We start from the raw sequence: 17,776 nt of genomic DNA on the forward strand, positions 1-17,776 counted from the left end.
GCAGGACATGTGGGGTTCCTCTCTGGTGCAGCTGTGCATCTGTCTGTGGGCTCCAGAGGAGTGTCTAGCTGTGTGTGTGCTCCCAGCTGTGTGTGCAAGTTCTTTGCCGCATTAACACACAGGCCTTCTACAGCTGCGATGCTACCCCTTGTTTAAGTCTTGATCAATTCTCCAGTCAGTCACTGACACACAACAGGACGAATCTCATTAACTGGACTTTAACACTTAACAGGTCAAAATCCCATTTTAATGGGATTGGGTTTTTAATTGAAAGGCAGTGGCTTACTATGAACAAATTGGAGCTCAGGCTTAATGAGCAGGACAGCACCGTGTGTCAGCGGGCCTGGTGAGCACTCCACCGCACTCCTCTCCTTCTCTGCCTCGACTCTCACTAACCTCTTCTTCTTCCTGTCTGCTTTCTTCTCTTGGTTTCTGCTCTCACCTGTCGGGACACCTAGGACTTCCCAGGGTTAAGCGATGACTTTTATGGATCAAAGAGTTTGAGTAAGTGTGTGGTTGTACTGTGTCAAGCAGCTGTCCCCAGAGAAAATGCTTTGTCACTGCAGGCCCAGCTGGGAATGCAAAAACCACACACATTTAGTGACACACGCACACACACACAAAACATATGTGTGTGCTCACGCACACCGCCTCAGATTCACAGTACATACAAAAGATGCATTCCCAGGGGATGGGGAGTCAGGGTGACACTTATTCTGAATCTCTCCTGGGGTCTTTATGAGACATCTTTAGCAGAGTTTTGCCATTTAAGGGCGCACAGAGGTACGATACTTCTGTCACCAGAGCAGAGTGTGGTTGGAAACACTTTTTCCTTCAGTTCCCCTGAGTCAGCCAGCTCCTGCCCCCCCTCCTGTGGTCTGTGTAACGCCTGTATATGTTTTCTTTGTCTTTTCCCTGATATGAGATCTGCTGCCACAGGCGCAGATCTAGCAATAGGAAACATTGGCCTGGGAATTGTGGGTCATTTGGGATATTGTCACAGGAAACACTTAATTTCCTATTGCTGGCACCTAAAACCACTTCCCTAATATTGCAAGAGCTTGGCTGCCGCACCAAACAAGACTTCTGCTTTCTTTATTCCCTTTTTTGGTTGGCCTAGTTGTTGAAGAACAGTTTTTTTTCTTTTAGTTTTGCTTTGCTTTCTTTCCTCAGATTGTTTAAGCAGGTGAATGTAATTTTCACCCATAGGAAGAGCATTTATTTGACTGTGGCTCTGGTTGATCTAAAATTCACACTGTTTTGCTTTTGCAGAATGCCTGACATCCAACACAAGTGACAGTGAAAGTAGTTCGAGTGAGTCACCTAAATTTCTCATGTTCTTTCTGATGGTTTCACACTGCACGGCTCTATGAACATCTCAGCTGATGTTCTTGCATTTACTCAAGAATTGAGCTTCTCAGAAATGAAATTTCCTAGTTTTTCTCTTGACAGGATTCGAAATGTCTCATTTTTGATTTGCTTGTTTTCTCACAGAGGGTCAAGAGGACACAATCCTTTCCTATGAGCCAGTCATTCGACAGGAAAGTGAGTGGAATCATTTCTCTACATCTGATTGAATTCTGCGGTTTCTTTCTTGGATGTAGTCTCATTTCCTCATTCTGTCTCCAGTCCACTACACAAGGCCTGTGATCATTTTGGGCCCAATGAAGGACAGAGTAAATGATGACCTCATCTCCGAGTTTCCCCACAAGTTTGGCTCCTGTGTACCCCGTGAGTCAACACTCAACACCACCTCATGTCACACTAAACAGAACAGCCGAGCGGCGACAAAAATAAACTTGTTCCATTTGCTTCCACAGATACAACCCGACCAAGGCGAGAGAACGAGATGGACGGCCAGGACTACCACTTTGTAGCCTCAAGAGAGCAAATGGAGAAAGACATTCAGGATAATAAATTCATTGAGGCCGGCCAGTTTAATGAGAACCTCTATGGGACGAGCATCTTATCTGTCAGAACTGTGGCAGAGAGGGTAGGCGCTTCATCTCGCGTTTCTCTGTAGGATTTGTTTACCAGAGTGGTACCTAACCCCGAGTTATGTTGGGTGGCCTGTGAATCATAAAGCAGACTTTTATAAAAAATAAAAAAAAAGAATGTTATATAAATATAAATGTTCTTTCATCAATATGTGGGACAGAAATGTCAGCGTTGAAGTAATTCTAACAAAGCATGCTCTGCCTGCCTGCAGGGGAAACACTGCATTCTGGATGTGTCTGGGAATGCCATAAAACGACTGCAGCAAGCACAACTTTATCCGATCGCCATCTTTATAAAACCAAAATCCATTGAAGCTCTAATGTAAGTAGGAGTCCTTACAGATGTTGGAATAACGACGTAATCGGGTTGAAGTGTGTTGAAGTAACTTTCACTGCTGTCTTTTTCAGGGAAATGAATAAGAGGCAGACGTACGAACAGGCCAATAAAGTCTTTGACAAGGCGGTAAAGCTGGAGCAAGACTTCGGAGAGTATTTCACAGGTCGGTCTCACTGCTTTTTGCTTTGGTTGCTGATAAATACTGACAGCTCTGACTTGGGTATTTAGAATGATCTGTCATTACTTTTCACACTTTATTGTTGTAATTAACTGTCAGATAAATGTGAGGAATCTTCTATCATTGTGACGAATTGTTCGAATTGTTTCCGAAGAAAACAGACGTTCTGTAAATATCACCATAAATAACCCACATGACCAGACGCAGCTGATTAATTGGAAGCTCTAATGCTGGATTCTTAATGTCTTCTTTTGTCTGAACAACACTTGTTACATTCACCAAGCAAATGTTTGTCTTTTTGTCTCGAACGAGTAACTTGAACTATCAGCAAGTGTCACGTTAATTTCAACATCTGTAGCCGACTCAGCTTGTGACGCATCCAATCAAAGCTGTGCCTCTTGTGTTGTTCTCCAGCTATCGTACAGGGTGACTCGCTAGAGGAGATCTACAACAAAATCAAGCTAATCATCGAGGAGCAGTCTGGACCCTACATCTGGATCCCCTCCTCAGAGAAGCTCTGAGCTCCCGGCCGTCTTCTCTCCGGCACAGAGCTCCCCTCCTGCCTCCCAGAGACCCCCCCCACGCCCACATAGCCCCCCCAACCCTCCCCCCTCCCTCACCTCCTTTTTGCAGATATGTTTCATATCAAGTTTTAGTGTCATCATTATGTTACTCTAAATGAAAAAGAAGTCTTATCACCATTACTGTGACTGTGCACACCCCTGCATGAGTTTCTCAACAAATCCATTCAAGACTGGAAACGCCATTCCACGGGAATTTGTCAAGTAAAAACAAAAAGTAAAAGGAATAAAATCCCTTTGGTGATTGGGGGACTGCCTGAAGATCAGAATGTTGTGCAGAGATCAGAAGAGGAGTTGGGATTCAAAGAGAAGTTGCAGGGGAACAGAGACAAATCATACCAAGCTGAAACACTTTGTAAATGTTCATCAAATCACATTTTAAAAGACACAAGACGAGAAGTTTGAAGACAAATTAATATTTTGTTGTTTTTTGGTTTGTTTTTGTTTCTTTTTTTTTCCTTCCTAAAGACTGGATAAAATAGAGCCCTGCTGATGGTACTGTTCAAGGAGTCATCTCTCTTGTTTATACTGACTGAGGAAATTAGTGGAGGAGCCTAAAAAAAAAAAACTGGTGATCTATTTATCACAAACCAGCTCGCTGTTTGGTCGTCTGCCAGTCGCCTGCACTGCAGCCGACAAAGACGCCTCGGGAGGCGGATCAAGAGGAAGAAATGCGTCGTGAATCTCAACGTTTATATTATGAAATCACAAGATAAAATCCTACTGAGATTTTACTACATATTGAAAACTACACATTTTACACTTCACCAGAATTGTCAATTTGGAGGGCTGTGATTATTATCATAATTATTTTCTTTCTTGTGGGATTATTTTTTTTTCTTCTTTTGCTTGTGGTTTTTAGCTGCTCTGTAAAGGTTGAGGGTAGAGAAGTGTAACCGGGCTCTCTGCAAAACACCAAACTGCCTTACATCAAATACAAATTCTGTTTTGTGACTACCTGTTGTCTGTGAGGGAGGCTGCACACAATTGATGAAAACAAAACAAAAAAAGAGGAAACAATTTCATCTTTTCGTACTTTTGTGTCCAACTGTCAGAAGGTCTGACATTGAGTGCAATAGATTTAAAACAACCTTTTTTTTAAGCTGTTGGCACCTTTTTCTCTTCCCTGTTTTTTCAGCAATTTTCTTCTTCTTCCCTGTGCAATTAAAAATAAATAAATAGATCAGATTTGGCCACTGGATTACAATTTGGACAGCCAAAGCCTCCTAACTCATGTTGAGCAGCAGACCACCCTATTACACTCTCTGCCTTCCCAGAGGATTCTCTTCTGATTGGTCACATGGTACTGTCCTATCTGCTGCCATTGTGGCGGCTTTAAAACGGGTAGAACAAGACAATAATTGTATTGGATGTTCTAACAATTAAGAGTCAGTATAACCTGTTTTGGATTGTCCCCCCCTGTCCCCCTACCAAATACAACACTAAAGTTGGGTTTGAGTAAACTTTTACGCTTTGTGTATCTATAAACATATGAATTTTTAATGACTCTGTCGTTAGCAGGTGCTGAACCACTGTGTTGAGCTCTTGGTGTGTCTGGGGTGAGCTAGACCAGCTCAGGAATCTTAACATACAGATACCATATCCCCTGTGACTCAAAGGGCCACGTCTGGGCAATGGCACTGAGTTCATGGTCGGAACAAATGTGAAAAAGCAAGTATTCAAGGAGGGCACTGACGATTAGTTTGAGGTGTGTTCAACAAGACGGTGTAATCGGGTTGAGTTGCGTCGTCTTTTTCGTGGGGCTGGGAGTTAGTTTGAGTCCATTGATTAGAAACGTTTTTTTGTTTGTTTGTTTTTTTTTTTTGCTGTGTGGCATCACCAGGATTGAAACGACCTGCTCCACCGCTCCCTGCAGATCCTGCCACTGTGTGTGAATGTGTGCATGTGGGAGTGCTCGTCTGGAGAAGAGTGCTGTGGCCCAAGATCATATGAACGTTCTCACTTTCCTAATCGGCATTTTGAAGAGTGCAAAAGTAGTTAAATATAATATATATATATATATATATATATATATATATATACATTTTGGTTTTTCCTCAGAGAGCCAGACCCAACAAGAAATGTTAACCCAGACCTCTGGGTCCCCTGCTCTCTCCCACCCACAGAGCAAACCTGTACCTGCAGGCATTTTCTGAACAGGTGTGCCCACCTGCCAGGCACCACTGCTAAACCAGCTGTCATTACCTGTGTCAAAACCAGAGTTCAGGGAATAACCGAAGGGAACAGAGCCATTTATAAACTGCTTGCAGACTGTTTCAAAAAGGGTGTTGTAGCTGTACTATGTAAATAAGCCCCCAGCAGATCCCCCTCACCTGTGCTTCATGCATGTGTGAATCAAACTGGGACAAACATGTTTTATAGACCACAAATGTCAGGTAAGTCAAGTTTGAGCTACTATTGAGATATAATTTCCATACAAATGTGCTGTATTGTTGGTATTTTACTTCAAATGCCTATTGGAACACTTAACTAGTCAGTTGGGAATTCAGTTCCCTCAAGTAGGGCCTGTCTACATGTGATTTCTTGTGGAACGTGTCTGGGTGTATAGATTTAAAAAAAATATATATATTGTAAAATAAAGTGATGCAGGCAGAAACCTACACGATATCACAGAAACCAGGAGCATTGATCAATACATCATTAGAAGTTTAGAATTGGTCCTCTCTGGTGTTTAGTTGAAATACAGCTGACTGTTAACAATGTGTGTGGTATTCATACCTCAGTCAGCCATGTCAAAGCCCAAAGAACTTGATTTTAATTTTACTCTTTCCATTGAGGTCGCGGTAACAAGATGGAACCTGAATGCCTCTGTGTGTGTATAACTGATGAGGGTCGTTCTGATGAGAGCAATGATGACGTATATGCTTTTATTTTTTTTGGGGGGGGGCAGGGTTCTTGTTTGTACTTTTGGGTGATGATATGTTTATGTTATAGCACATCTGTGCAGTAAGTGCTTGCAAACATGAACCCTTTGATTGTACAGTAGTTTCCTTCCTGTCACTGCAGGTGGTACAGCCTATCGGGACACTTGGCCTCATGGTCTTCCCTGTCCTAGTCATGAGGGAATGCAGTCCTGCTACTTTTGTTTGGGTTTTAATTTGGGACTTGACAAGAGTTTATTTGTTTGAAAATAAAATATGTGACTCAGTTATGATTTTGATGTGCTTGTCATTCTGATTTAAGTAGCTTTAAGTATAATTAAGTTACTGAAATGATGCACATTTTTAAAAGAGATTATTTGTTGATCTTTTAATCATAAGTACAGGAAGGGGGTGAAAGTGGGTTTGCAGCAAACATCAACCAAAACGGATGTGGTCGTCTTCCAGGAAGGCTCAGTTATGTTACTCTAAAGTGAGATATCAAACTGGACTATGTGCACTATGAACACTTCTTTGTTAACTTGAAGAATTACCTACAACAAACTGATGGAGCTGATTGAGTTCGAGTTCACCCTCAGAGAAGACCGAAGATTCTGGTAACATCAGCTGACCTGCTCATCTATTCCTCCATGACGTTATTTCTCTTTACTTTGTCCAATCTGTCCAGGATTTCACTGTAGAGACCAGACATCTGTGGACACACAAACAACCATAAGACTAACAGCTTTAAGACTGCTATTGGCACCAATAACCTGTTTTTCTGTCAGTACCAGTTTTGTTTGTCTTTGGCAAAGGACGAGTTCTATCACTTTAAATACTTCTGCAATTGTTTATAGAGGAAAATCAACTGGCACTTTCCACTTTAAAGATACAAATGCTGCATTTTGTGAGGGCGACATTTAAAGTTTGCACTAATGCTCTTTTCCCTTATTCTGATAAGTGTTTATCAGGAGCAGGATTCTCGTGCTATAACCACCCCAGACTGCTTCAGCCCAGTCTCTCCCTACAAGGGTTCTCTACCTGGGTCTCGTAGCTCTCCTGCAGAGATCCCAGGTGGCGGATGAAGCTCATGGCAAGGCCACACCACTTCTCAGCTTTGGGGTATTGAGCCAAGCTGTACAAAAGTATCCCCGTGTTCCAAGCCTGAGTTAGCAACCACAGGGTCTCCATCTCTGGGAAATCGTCCGGCTGCAGATGAGAGCAGGAAGATGCTCAAAAAGCCGTTTAACAGATGCCACCTGGGTGGCTCACTTGAAAAAAATTAGGGTTTTTTATGGGTTGAAGCAGCAAAAAACAAGCAAACTTTCATAAAATCTTGGTTTTGCATTTTAACCTTTGCTAATGCTGAAATTAGACCATGAATTTTCATGATTTCATTCATATTTCACACTTCAACATTATCCCTTTACTTTGATCCAAGGAATTCAACAGCTTTCAAGTAATAACTCACTCTGAAAGGGGAAATATGCACTGCTTCTAAAGCAGCATGATGTCTCAATAATTCCATGTCTCTTTCAGAGCTGCAGCTCACCGGCAGTGTTATGATTTGTACAGCACATTAACATTCAAATTGGCAGGAAGAGGCGGTGAATGGAAGCATCTGCTAATTGAAGTGCGGCTGAAAGCCCATTGATAAAGGAAAAAAGGAAAAAAAAAGAGGCTTCTAGAGTAGCGGGCAAGCATGAAGTGGAGGAGAGGGGGTTAATTATATAGCAAGGAGCAGTTCTGCTGGAACAGGAGGTGGGAGCTGAGGGATGTCGACGTATGGTTGGTGCTGACTCACTGCGGCTTCAATGATGGACAGGGCCTCCTCGTAGTAGTCCCACAGCTCCTCCAGGACACGGTCCTCCACCTCTGACACACCGCTTGGGAGGGACAGCTTGATCAGACTGTGAACACACTTGCTGAGGAGAAAACGCACAAGACAGCCACACAATCAAAAACACTTTCATCCCATTCACAACCTTTTAGAAATGGATGGTTAATGAAATGTCGAGTGTGTTTTCATGCAGTTTTGTGATGCCTGCAGTGGCCTAGGTCAGCCTGCGGTTGCTTCCTATGCAGAGCCAGAGCAATTCTCAGGGCCTTCTTACACAGCTGAGGGAAGTGGGCTGGAGACTCCATCGCTAAGGCTTTTGTTTAGGGGGAAATAAGACAAAAAACATTCAGTTAATACAAGCAAGTATAACAAGCAATAACAAATATTTTGCTAACTGAGGAAAAAAACAACTCCACTGTTTTGTTTTTTTTACCTGCCATGGTTTCCAACATCTTGGTTTCAACATTTTCAAGCTCCAGAACTGATTCCATTATTGTCTCAACCTTCGGGTCATTGAGTTTGGCACGAGCTTCAAATTCATACAGCAGCAGCAGCGAGTCTGTTGGGTCCATTGGAAAGCCTCCTGTCAGTGAGAAAACATTCATCAGCTCAATTTTGATTGATGGAGTGCCAGAAAAAACAGGCGTTTACTTTCCTGCAATGTAACATTGCTGTTTTATTTGGATAGCAAAGCTTCTTTGTGTACCTGATGCTTTAAGGGTTTTCCAAACCTCCCAACATGTCTGAATGTGCTCCAGAGCCTGGGTGAGCTCCTCAGTCTGTGAACCAAACAGACACACTTAACAAGTATTCTGGATTCGCTGTCGCCATCTAGTGTTCGGTTCCGAGGGGATTCAAATAAATCCTCCTACGCCTGCACTGATAACGTTGTTAGTCACCTCTCCTCTCCACTGGACTTGGTAAATTTCCATCCATGTAGATGGAGAGTGTGCTAAATCTAGGAGATGGGGAGTGGGTGGCACACCTGAGCAGAGTGAGGAGACTTTCTGCAAAGCTCCAAAGAGGCAGCAGCAGCCATTAGCAGACAAGTCCTCTGGCCCATGAGCAGTGTGCGGTCAGGAGGGCACAGCTGGGAGAGCTGTGGGGTCATGCAGAAGAACATAAATACTTTATTGCAGTTTTGAAAGCTTTAAACCAGAGTTAAAGAGGAAGGCTGTGGCTTCTGATCCAAAGGTCTGTGGCTTTGGTAACAAGAAAAAAGTGGACAAGCTGTGAAAAGAAAGAAACCCTTTTGAACATCTGTGTTTTATGACTGCCAGGAAAATAAAGTCATTCATTCAAATTTCTCTGAAACTGCTACTCAGCATTCAAAAGCAGGAGCCTCTAACATGCGTTTGTTCTCAGGCACAAATTTAAAAGGCAAAACACTAAAGCCAATGATTTTTGGCCATTTTACTTCCGTAACACGGCCATCTTCAGACCAAAGAAGATAAAACCTCAGCAAACTATACTTACATTTAGATGTTTGTTTTAGTACTTTGTCTGTCATTTAATATAAAATAGGATGATACATAATTTGCATATTTGAACATAAAACTTCAGAAAAGAAGTATCAGGAGGAATAGTTGTATAAACCCCATTTCCAGAAAAGTTTTCTGAAGTCAAATCGAAACTTCATTTTCATTTGTTTATTTAATTTGTTTTAGTTTTTTTAGTCAGAATGAAGTGTCTGAGTTCACTTTTCAGCTGATTATGATCAGAATCTGATGACTGGTTGTAAGTATCACAGACGAGAACAACCATCCAGCATCTGTGACGGTGCGGAGGCGAATCAGTGTCCACGGCATGGGTGAAGGTGCCACTGATGTAGAGGTGTACATCGGACTTTTAGAGATATCGACGTGACATATTTTCCCGACAGGTAAGCGTTTATTTCAGGGGAGGAAGACGATGTCATTGTTCTGCACGACTTACCACAGCATGGCCTCACAGACACAGTGTGTGTGCGTGTGTAACTTGCCTGCCTGCAGGCCTGATCAGTCTCCTACTGAACATATACGGCGCATTTTGAGGAAGAGCTTCGAATAACAACAGCAACCACGTGTGTTACGCAGCTGTAATCTTATATTCAGCAAGAATGCACACAAATTCATCTTGAAAATTTGAAACAATTAGTATCTTCAGGTGAGAAAGAACAAAAAGTGTAATTATGTAATCATAATAACAGTATGGAGTACTTTTTACTTTAATGTGTTACTGGGATTTATTGGTATTTTGTAAACAATGAAGCAGGCCAGTGAACACACTGGGAATAATTTATTTTCAGTCGTGGCTGTTAAAGGTTAAAACGACTTTTAAAAAGGCAGATTTAAGATTTTGTTGCATTTCAGAAATTGAAAGTTCTCCACTTGTCAGAGCTGCTCGAAAGCTGCTCAAAATGAGTTTCTTCTACTTTTTCTACTAATAATCTCCACCTCAGCAGCACTTTCATCCACGGTTTTTCACAGAGACTTTGCTCTCATTTTTGGAAATATTTTATTTCCAAAAATGTGGCAAAATGTTCTTCTTATCTAAGGAAGTTTAAATAGTTGAAAAAGAAACGTTTGCTCGCGTGAGCTCAGTCAGTCACATGGAGAACAAGCAGCTTAAAGATGCAGGTGTGTGTATATTAAAAAAGGTTTGGTCTGAAAGGGAGGTAACTATCACTGTCATAATATAGATTTTTTTTATTTATTTGATTTTTATTGATTATTTGATTTCTTTTATCCTTGTTCAGATGTTCTTTATGTGCAGTAAAATATTGATTAGTTGACCTAACAAAGCTAGTAAGCGCACTTACCTGGTAGGAGAGCACAAAGAAATCCCTCATCCTGTCAGGGCTGCTCTCGCACTGCAGAGCTGAGTTCCAAGCTGAAAGAAGACGCACAGGAGCGCACATTTAGAAACATTGAGGGTGCTGGACGGTGTAAGCTGAATGCATTCTGTGTCAGACTGAATTTGCACACAAGTACCAATCTTTCTGAACCAGTTAGCTTGCTCGGTGCGTTGCTCAACAGTCATGTGAGACTGCTGTGAAACGGTCTTCAGAGCTGAAGAGATGATAAATGAAACCTCTGAAGGTTATGATGCACAGCAGAACCTGTAGCTGAGACACTTGTTGTATGTCTCACCCATTTTTAGATACGGCAGAAGGACATCCAGATTCACCGTTCTGTGTGGATTGAATGTATTAAATGTAAAATCTGCATCAGGTAAACTACATTATCATATGGTTGTTCCCTTTTGCCTCACCTCGTCTCATCAGTTGATGTTTCTATTGTGGACAGCACAAGCCGAACCAAACACCTGTAAAAAATATGAATGGGGAGCCTGATGATGACCTCCTTTCTTTCACCTACTAACTGTATTATACAGAGACACACTTTCTAAGAAGTGTGAAAGGGAAGTAGGTCAGTGGATCATAGAGGTGAAAAGAAAAATCAGCAACCTACCAACATTAAATATGACAATTTTATCTGTGAAATAATGTTCCAAAGTCTGCACTGAAATACTGAAAGCTGGTATGTGAATACCAAAGATAATAATTTTGTTCGACTCTTGGCTTTATAAGCAAACTTAGAGCTTTGTATAAAGGTTATTCCCACATTATTCGATATCCAAAAGTCATGTGTATTCAGGTTAATTACTTATAAGTGCAAGAAGAGAACAACTATAAGAACTGAGTAAGTATCTGCTGTCAGTTAGTGGTGCGTCCATGTTTATTTATCATTTCTGTCATATGTGAAAGGTTCCCTAATATCAAAATGATTTTTTTCACTTTCATGTGCCATATCAGATGTAATTTCAATAAAACTGACATCCGTTATTTGGCACTGTTTTGACATTGAACTCTTCAAGTCATATTCCAGTTTTCACAGACCTCAGACCAGTCAGAACCTGAGCTTCATCTTTGGAGTGTTCACACATAACCTCCAGTGCTTTCATGGCAGTTTCCTGCTGTCCGCTCTGTCACAGGGGAACAATCATCATCACCACTGATATTCATCACAGTTACATAGTAAACCACAGGAGCTCTAATAACTGGCTGTTGCCCTGTATTTTTTAGCTGACAGCTGTTGTAATTATATGAAGCTGAACTTCAGCTTACGTAGAAGATCGTAAAGCTTCACATCTAATATATTTTTTTTAAATTCAACTTTAAGGACCTTCTCAATCAAAGGTGCAACGTGCCTATTAGTTCTGCACAAGAGGCACGGAACAAATATGATCTAAGCGATGAGGATATGATCCCTCATCACCTTCCCACTCCAAAACACTTTCAATTGTGTTAAACTGAGTGTCTGTCCAAGCTGCAAGTAGCACTGATGAGGCACTTTATCATCATAATAATAGCATAAGACTGGGAAATGTGTTAATCATCCCATAAGACCTCATTTTTTACGCTTACTGTCCCGAAACATGCAGTGAGGGATGTGAATAATTCTACCTCCAGAGCGACCTGAGCTGCCAGGCTGAGGAGAGAGGAGGCCGCATTCTCAGAAATCGGCAGTTTGTCCTCACTGGATACCGGACCCTTGGAAAGCAGCCCCATCACATTCAACGCCTCTGCAGCTAATGCCAATAAGCAGCAGCATCAACACAGAGAACGCGCCGGAAAAAAGTATCAGCAATGACACTGCATGCCTTTGTTGTTCATGAATCACACAGCTTATGTCTTGTACATACCTTTCTCCACGTTACTCTCAAGCACAGCAATCTTGTAAACACTGAACTGAGTGAAGATGCTCTCAGGATTGCATCTCTCTGCTTCTTTTATAGCTTCTTTAGCCTGAGAACAAAAGTTTTAATGTACACGCACACATAACTGTAAAAACAATTAGTGGGACCATTTACGATTGTAACCTGTGAAACAGAGTAAGTACCAAGCAGATTCTGACATGTACTTCCTCCTGCAGCCCTTTGACCAGCAGATTTATTTCACTATTGGCTCAGTTTGTTTTACCTTTTCCAACTGCTTAAGATGCAGGAAGCAAGACGCTCTGTTCCTCTGCAGTCTGGCTAAGTTGGGTTCCATTTGACCTGCCTTGAAGAAACTTAAGGAGTAGTTATACCACTGAAGAGCCTCAGAGTAGTTACAGGCCTGGAGAGAAGCATACACATAAAGTTGTTTTTTTTTCCATGTGGAAATTAAACTTTTGTACTCAAGCTATCCTAAACAACTATTAAGGAACAATCCAGAGATCAAGGGCTCCTTTTAACCTTTTTTAACCAAAAGTAATAATGATCCCACTGATATCTCCTTTACTAGCACAGTTAGAAGAACACAACCGTGGCTGTATTCTGTCATATCAAACTCTTAAAATCACAGTGACATTTCAAGAAAAAAAACACCAAATCACTGTATTCCTATGATACCCTTAAATTCAGTAACAGAGGTCTCTAATTTAAGTTCTTTCTGCAGATTATCCCATGACCATGAGGCACAGCAGGAAATGGAGGTGTAAAAATGTGCAGATGTGAAAGAATCTCCATCCATATAATTGAGTTTTCGGCCTACACAAAATGATAGTTAACAACAGTTAATTAGTGATTTTCCAGCCACAGTGGAACAATAAAGTTGTGCAGTTAGTGCATTATGCTGCCTTCGCCTGCAGTAAAACATGGAAGAAGTAATCACGGAGTATTAGTTAACTCAGATAATATTAGTGATGAGTAATATGGTGAAGGAAGGGATGATTAAAAAGGGATGTTTTCCATGCTGACTCAAACTTACCTGAAAGCAATAACTAGATCAAATGCATGTAGTGGTGTGCCCTGCAAAAATGGGCTACTTTCATAAAAACAACTAACATGACCAAGGCCGTTAGCTGTTTCCACTCTGACCTAATGTCTACAACCCCAAATAACACAGCCAGCCAGAAGAATAAGCCCAAAATTAACAAGATGCTGTCAACGTTGGCCCCTATCTATGAGAGAGGGAAGAAAATCACAAAAAATCTGCCATTTTCAAAGGATCTACAATCTTACTCAGTTTTAGAGAACCCCAGGTCTCACCAGCTGTTGAAAACCAATATGTACGAAGACAAAAAGGATTTAACTTATCTTCTTGCAGTGAGGCAACAGTAACTGAGATTACACGTTTACAGTATTTACAGCATAAAACATCTTGTGAAGTGAGGATAAACTAGGCTCACCTCAAAGTGTTTGGATGCCTGATCCCACAGCATCACATGTAGACTTGTGAGTGCCTGTGGAGCCAGCTGTTTACCAGTGTAGTGGCCTGTGTGGGAGTAAGAAACTGTCATGCTAAAGCAGGGGCACAGTTACAATTCATTACCTGCTATCTACAAAATCTATTTGTTAGCTTTATTCAAAAGAGAATCATGAAAGAACTGAGTGCAAAAGTAAAGTACCAGTGATGATATCCTCTATCTTCTGTTTGCCCAGCAGCTCTTTGCCTCTTTGCAGCAGCAGCTCGATGTGCAAGACAAGAGCAGTTCCCAGGTCAGGGGACGATTCAAAGCGCTGACACACCTGTTTCAAATACTCAAATGCCAGCGCTTCTCTAGAGTAATAACAACATATATCATTCAGAGGAGGACAGTGGGTAGTATCTAAACCTTAATACAAGGAAAACATGTAAATGTGAGGGTTTTTCAAGACAAAAGGGGAAAAAAGGTTTTACCTGTCTTCAGACATGAGTAGTTGCACTGCACTGAGGCACACTTCAAGAGAAACCTGAGACTCCAGCATATTTTTAAGTCCTGAAAACATATGTGCGTGATCTGCTTTTAAATGTGCATTTCGAACTCAGCTTAAGTCATCCATAGAGACAAATTAACACTTCCTGGCCTCAAAGGACGAGCTATATCTTTTACTGCTCGATCCGGAGCTGCTCTCAGGGAAAAGCTGACCTAAGTTGTACAAACTCTCAAGAGGAGTTACATCACTGAAAAGACTTGATAGTTTTACAGGATCAAAGTAGCAACACCTTATTATTTTTCAATCTATTTTTCAAGATTCTCAGGAAATGACACCCCGCTGCCGCTGACATTAATCAAATTCTGTATAAATAATTCATTAAGGTCTGGTGTTAACTAACCTGCTCTGATATGATTGTCTGGGGCCCTGCATCTCAGGAGGATTCTGATCTTTAAGTACAGCCCAGATATGCTCACATACTCCTGCCAAATAACACAGTGGCAATCAGGTTCAGTGAATGTTCGTGTTTTTTAAATGTATATTTAGAAAATTGTATGAAAATTATACCTTATATCCCACCTTGTTAGCTAAAATGACAGCATTTAGAGCTTTCTCCTGAAACCTCTGACAGTCCCACTCTATATAAACTGTGGCAAGGAGACGCAAAACCTTGGCCTTTTTTGAGGGAAATTAAGAGTATGTAAAGATTATTACTTTTAATGTATTTACGGTTCATTCTGGACTCCATTGTCTTACCAGTACTTCAGATCCGGGGCCGTACTTTTCATTAGTTTTTCCAATGTCATAGCTTTGGCTGAAAAAGAGGAGGTGCATTTCTCACTTCACTGTTTCCTTAACATTGTTTCCATAACATCAAACACCATATTTACCTCAACCAAAATGTACTGTCCTCAAAGTTCCTCAGATTGTACGTTTCTATGCCAAAGTTGTAGCACATGAGGGAAAGGTATGCCGTCTGTATCGAGGGAGTACGCTCACTGTTAGCATCCCCCTCATTTTCAACAACAATATGTGCTGTGAATGTGATGAATCAATGTGATGTTGTTAAAGAGATAACAGAGGGCATTTTTACGTCTTTTGGTAGCCGCAGCAACATGTCTTTACAACGTTGAATGTAGACCACAGCCTCTTGGTTATTGCCTTGAGTTATGGCCTGTAAAGAAGATCAGACTTGAAGTTTCTTCTAAATATCAGCAAACAGTGTGATACAACCCTATCAGCTATTAAAGATTTCCCCATCTCATTGTTTCTCAGTTCACATTTTAGCTGTCTAACACTTCACACAGCAAGTCTGTCAGAACAGCACTTCCTGAGCTGCCAAATATCACAAGAACAAATATTCACATCGAAGGTGTCAAACATCACATGCGCCACAGCTCACCGATTCTGCCTGGCATGACAGAATTCGAAGTAGGTCCTTCTCCACATCCGCCTTGGATGAAGTGATGTCAGCTGCTCCATCTCCCCTGGACGTTAGCTGGCTGTAGAGGGTTTCCAGGCTCTGGAGATAAAGCATGTTGAATAATTTGTAAAGCCAACATGTTTTCTGTTTGCTCTTCTGTTTGCTGTCTCTCCGTTTGTGTTTATTTTTTTCTTCTTCACCTTGACAGCAAGCCTTAAGAAAACATCTGCCATCTGGGGATTTTTGCAGTCCAGCCAGGTTCTCCCTGTTTTGCTGGCCATCTGTAAAGATTAGACACTGACAAACGGGCCTTGTCCTTCTGAAATGCTGAGCTCTCACAGAGGATGTCGACAGTAGGCCTTACCAGGATCTGCTTGCGGATGGCGCCCTCTGTTGGATTGACAGGCTCACAGCAGTACAGCAGACTGGATGCAACATGACGTACTGAAAGCACGGTGAAAAATCTTTGACTATGATGTAATACGACTGCAACTAACCCTGCTCTCAAGCCCTACATTGTCACAATGTTTCAGATGGTATGTCTGAGTATCATCTGTTAATTTGATTATCAATTAAACTATCATTGAAATATACAAACTGCAACCAGAAGGGTACCTTTGGCTTTTTGAATTCTACTAATAGCAGCACCCACATTCTTCGTAACTGCCCAGTTCCACAGCTGGATGGCATTTTCCTCCAGCTGTAAGAGTGAAAAGAATACATGCAGCTTACAAATTATGACAAGTAATCATGACACTACCAGTCCTTAACTCAGAGATAAATAGGTTTCTGAATTATGAGAGGCTGAATCAAATTAGCTGGACATAACAAGTGACAAAACTTTGTAAAGCATCTGGTATAAATGCATATGATACACTGGACTGGTGTTTTCAGCTAAACCACATGTTTCATCTCTGTCCCTATCAAATAAACACGTGAATAAATACAATGAACATTCACAACTGTCCAATAAATTAGTAATCAATTGTTTTTTCTAATTTGCTTTCAGGGTACATCTCTGACTAGGCCTGTCAGCTATAGCCAGACCATCTCACATGCTTTTATCTACCTGAGGATCCAGTATTTTGGGGAAAGCCTCCAAGGCAGAGACTTCAGAGAAAAGTTTCTCGATCACCTCATCATAATCTGTTGACTGTTTCTGCAGCAGCATCTCTGTGAGACCTGTGTCAAGAGCAGATGAAAGCATATTGACAGGACACAAACAAGCAGAGAGCAGAGAGATCTCCACATGCTGTATAGAAACGTGTAACACTGAGTCTGAGGAGAGACAGGATATAATGATGTCTGACAGGGTACTACACATGTGGCAGTGTTGTTTGGCCTTCTCTTCTGACAGCAACTCCGAAAGAAAGATCAGAGAAAAGAGAAAAATTCTCGCTATCTGTAACCGATGGCTGCATTCAAAACTAAATTACTTATTGCCCGTCCTTCCTTTGGCTAACATGAATGTCGGGTGTATGAAATTCACATGGCCAAAATAGCCATAAATATGAAGACTACTACAGATCAAAATCTTACGTGTGAAGAATCATTTGAGCCCACAGGGTCAGTACGGATATACAAGCTGCAGATGCATTATTTGTCTGAGTGGACATCATCGCTGATCTGCAATGACTTTAGCCAGAAAGTTTGTCTCATTTTTTGTCAACAAAACAAATGTTTTTTGTGTTTTTAAATATTTCATGTTAAAAACCCTTTAGTGTTCAAAGAGAAAGTTTGTAATGTCAACATTCCAGTGAGATTACTCTGCTTTTCATGGTGCTTTTGTATCATCCTGGACAACTCTGCTGTCCGTCTTTTTCCCCTGTATAAACACACTTTAATATATGCCTGCTTCAAAGTATTCTACACTAAACT

The 17,776-nt window shown here is 41.3% G+C and overlaps 2 protein-coding genes across 8 annotated transcripts in view; one reads left to right on the forward strand and one right to left on the reverse strand.

Moving 5' to 3' along the window:
* The window catches only part of dlg3 (discs, large homolog 3 (Drosophila)), an 80,627-nt gene extending 74,359 nt beyond the window's left edge, over window positions 1–6,268 (forward strand). For 5 of the 7 annotated variants that reach the window (XM_072395490.1, XM_072395491.1, XM_072395494.1 and 2 more), the window contains 7 exons: window positions 1,273–1,314; window positions 1,495–1,545; window positions 1,630–1,731; window positions 1,821–1,993; window positions 2,210–2,319; window positions 2,406–2,497; window positions 2,927–6,268. In XM_072395490.1, the coding sequence (XP_072251591.1) occupies window positions 1,273–1,314; window positions 1,495–1,545; window positions 1,630–1,731; window positions 1,821–1,993; window positions 2,210–2,319; window positions 2,406–2,497; window positions 2,927–3,033 (677 nt within the window). In that variant the 3' untranslated portion in view covers window positions 3,034–6,268. Of the gene's footprint in view, window positions 1–458; window positions 505–1,272; window positions 1,315–1,494; window positions 1,546–1,629; window positions 1,732–1,820; window positions 1,994–2,209; window positions 2,320–2,405; window positions 2,498–2,926 lie in introns of all 7 variants that reach the window. The other 2 variants (XM_072395492.1, XM_072395493.1) reach the window with 1 other exon arrangement.
* A 111-nt stretch (window positions 6,269–6,379) lies between these two features.
* tex11 (testis expressed 11) lies at window positions 6,380–16,222 on the reverse strand. The gene is made up of 25 exons (XM_072396411.1): window positions 16,099–16,222; window positions 15,878–15,997; window positions 15,569–15,649; window positions 15,366–15,451; window positions 15,234–15,289; window positions 15,055–15,167; window positions 14,876–14,957; window positions 14,459–14,537; window positions 14,187–14,338; window positions 13,968–14,053; window positions 12,776–12,913; window positions 12,499–12,601; window positions 12,260–12,384; window positions 11,693–11,778; window positions 11,065–11,118; window positions 10,944–10,984; window positions 10,785–10,862; window positions 10,613–10,683; window positions 8,798–8,911; window positions 8,519–8,591; window positions 8,246–8,395; window positions 8,017–8,125; window positions 7,777–7,897; window positions 7,014–7,181; window positions 6,380–6,684 (listed from the first exon to the last, which is right to left on the reverse strand). Exons 1-25 carry the CDS (start codon window positions 16,177–16,179, stop codon window positions 6,613–6,615), a joined length of 2,439 nt encoding a protein of 812 aa, XP_072252512.1. The 5' UTR covers window positions 16,180–16,222; the 3' UTR covers window positions 6,380–6,612.
* Between the last annotated feature and the right edge of the window lie 1,554 nt (window positions 16,223–17,776).

This window comes from Leuresthes tenuis, unplaced genomic scaffold, assembly GCF_036924035.1.
Source record: "Leuresthes tenuis unplaced genomic scaffold, fLeuTen1.0.hap1 SCAF_11, whole genome shotgun sequence".
Taxonomy (NCBI): Eukaryota; Metazoa; Chordata; class Actinopteri; order Atheriniformes; family Atherinopsidae; genus Leuresthes; species Leuresthes tenuis.

Bases quoted from the DNA above. Each gene is read 5' to 3' on its own strand.
- tex11 (XM_072396411.1), bottom strand. From the start codon at position 16,179: ATGGCCAGCAAAACAGGGAGAACCTGGCTGGACTGCAAAAATCCCCAG. The intron at 12,914-13,967 runs GTGAGCCTAGTT...GCTTCTCTCCAG, and splicing joins AGGCATCCAAACACTTTGAG to GCCTGTAACTACTCTGAGGC. The intron at 10,684-10,784 runs GTACTTGTGTGC...GTCTTCTTTCAG, and splicing joins TAACTGGTTCAGAAAGATTG to CTTGGAACTCAGCTCTGCAG.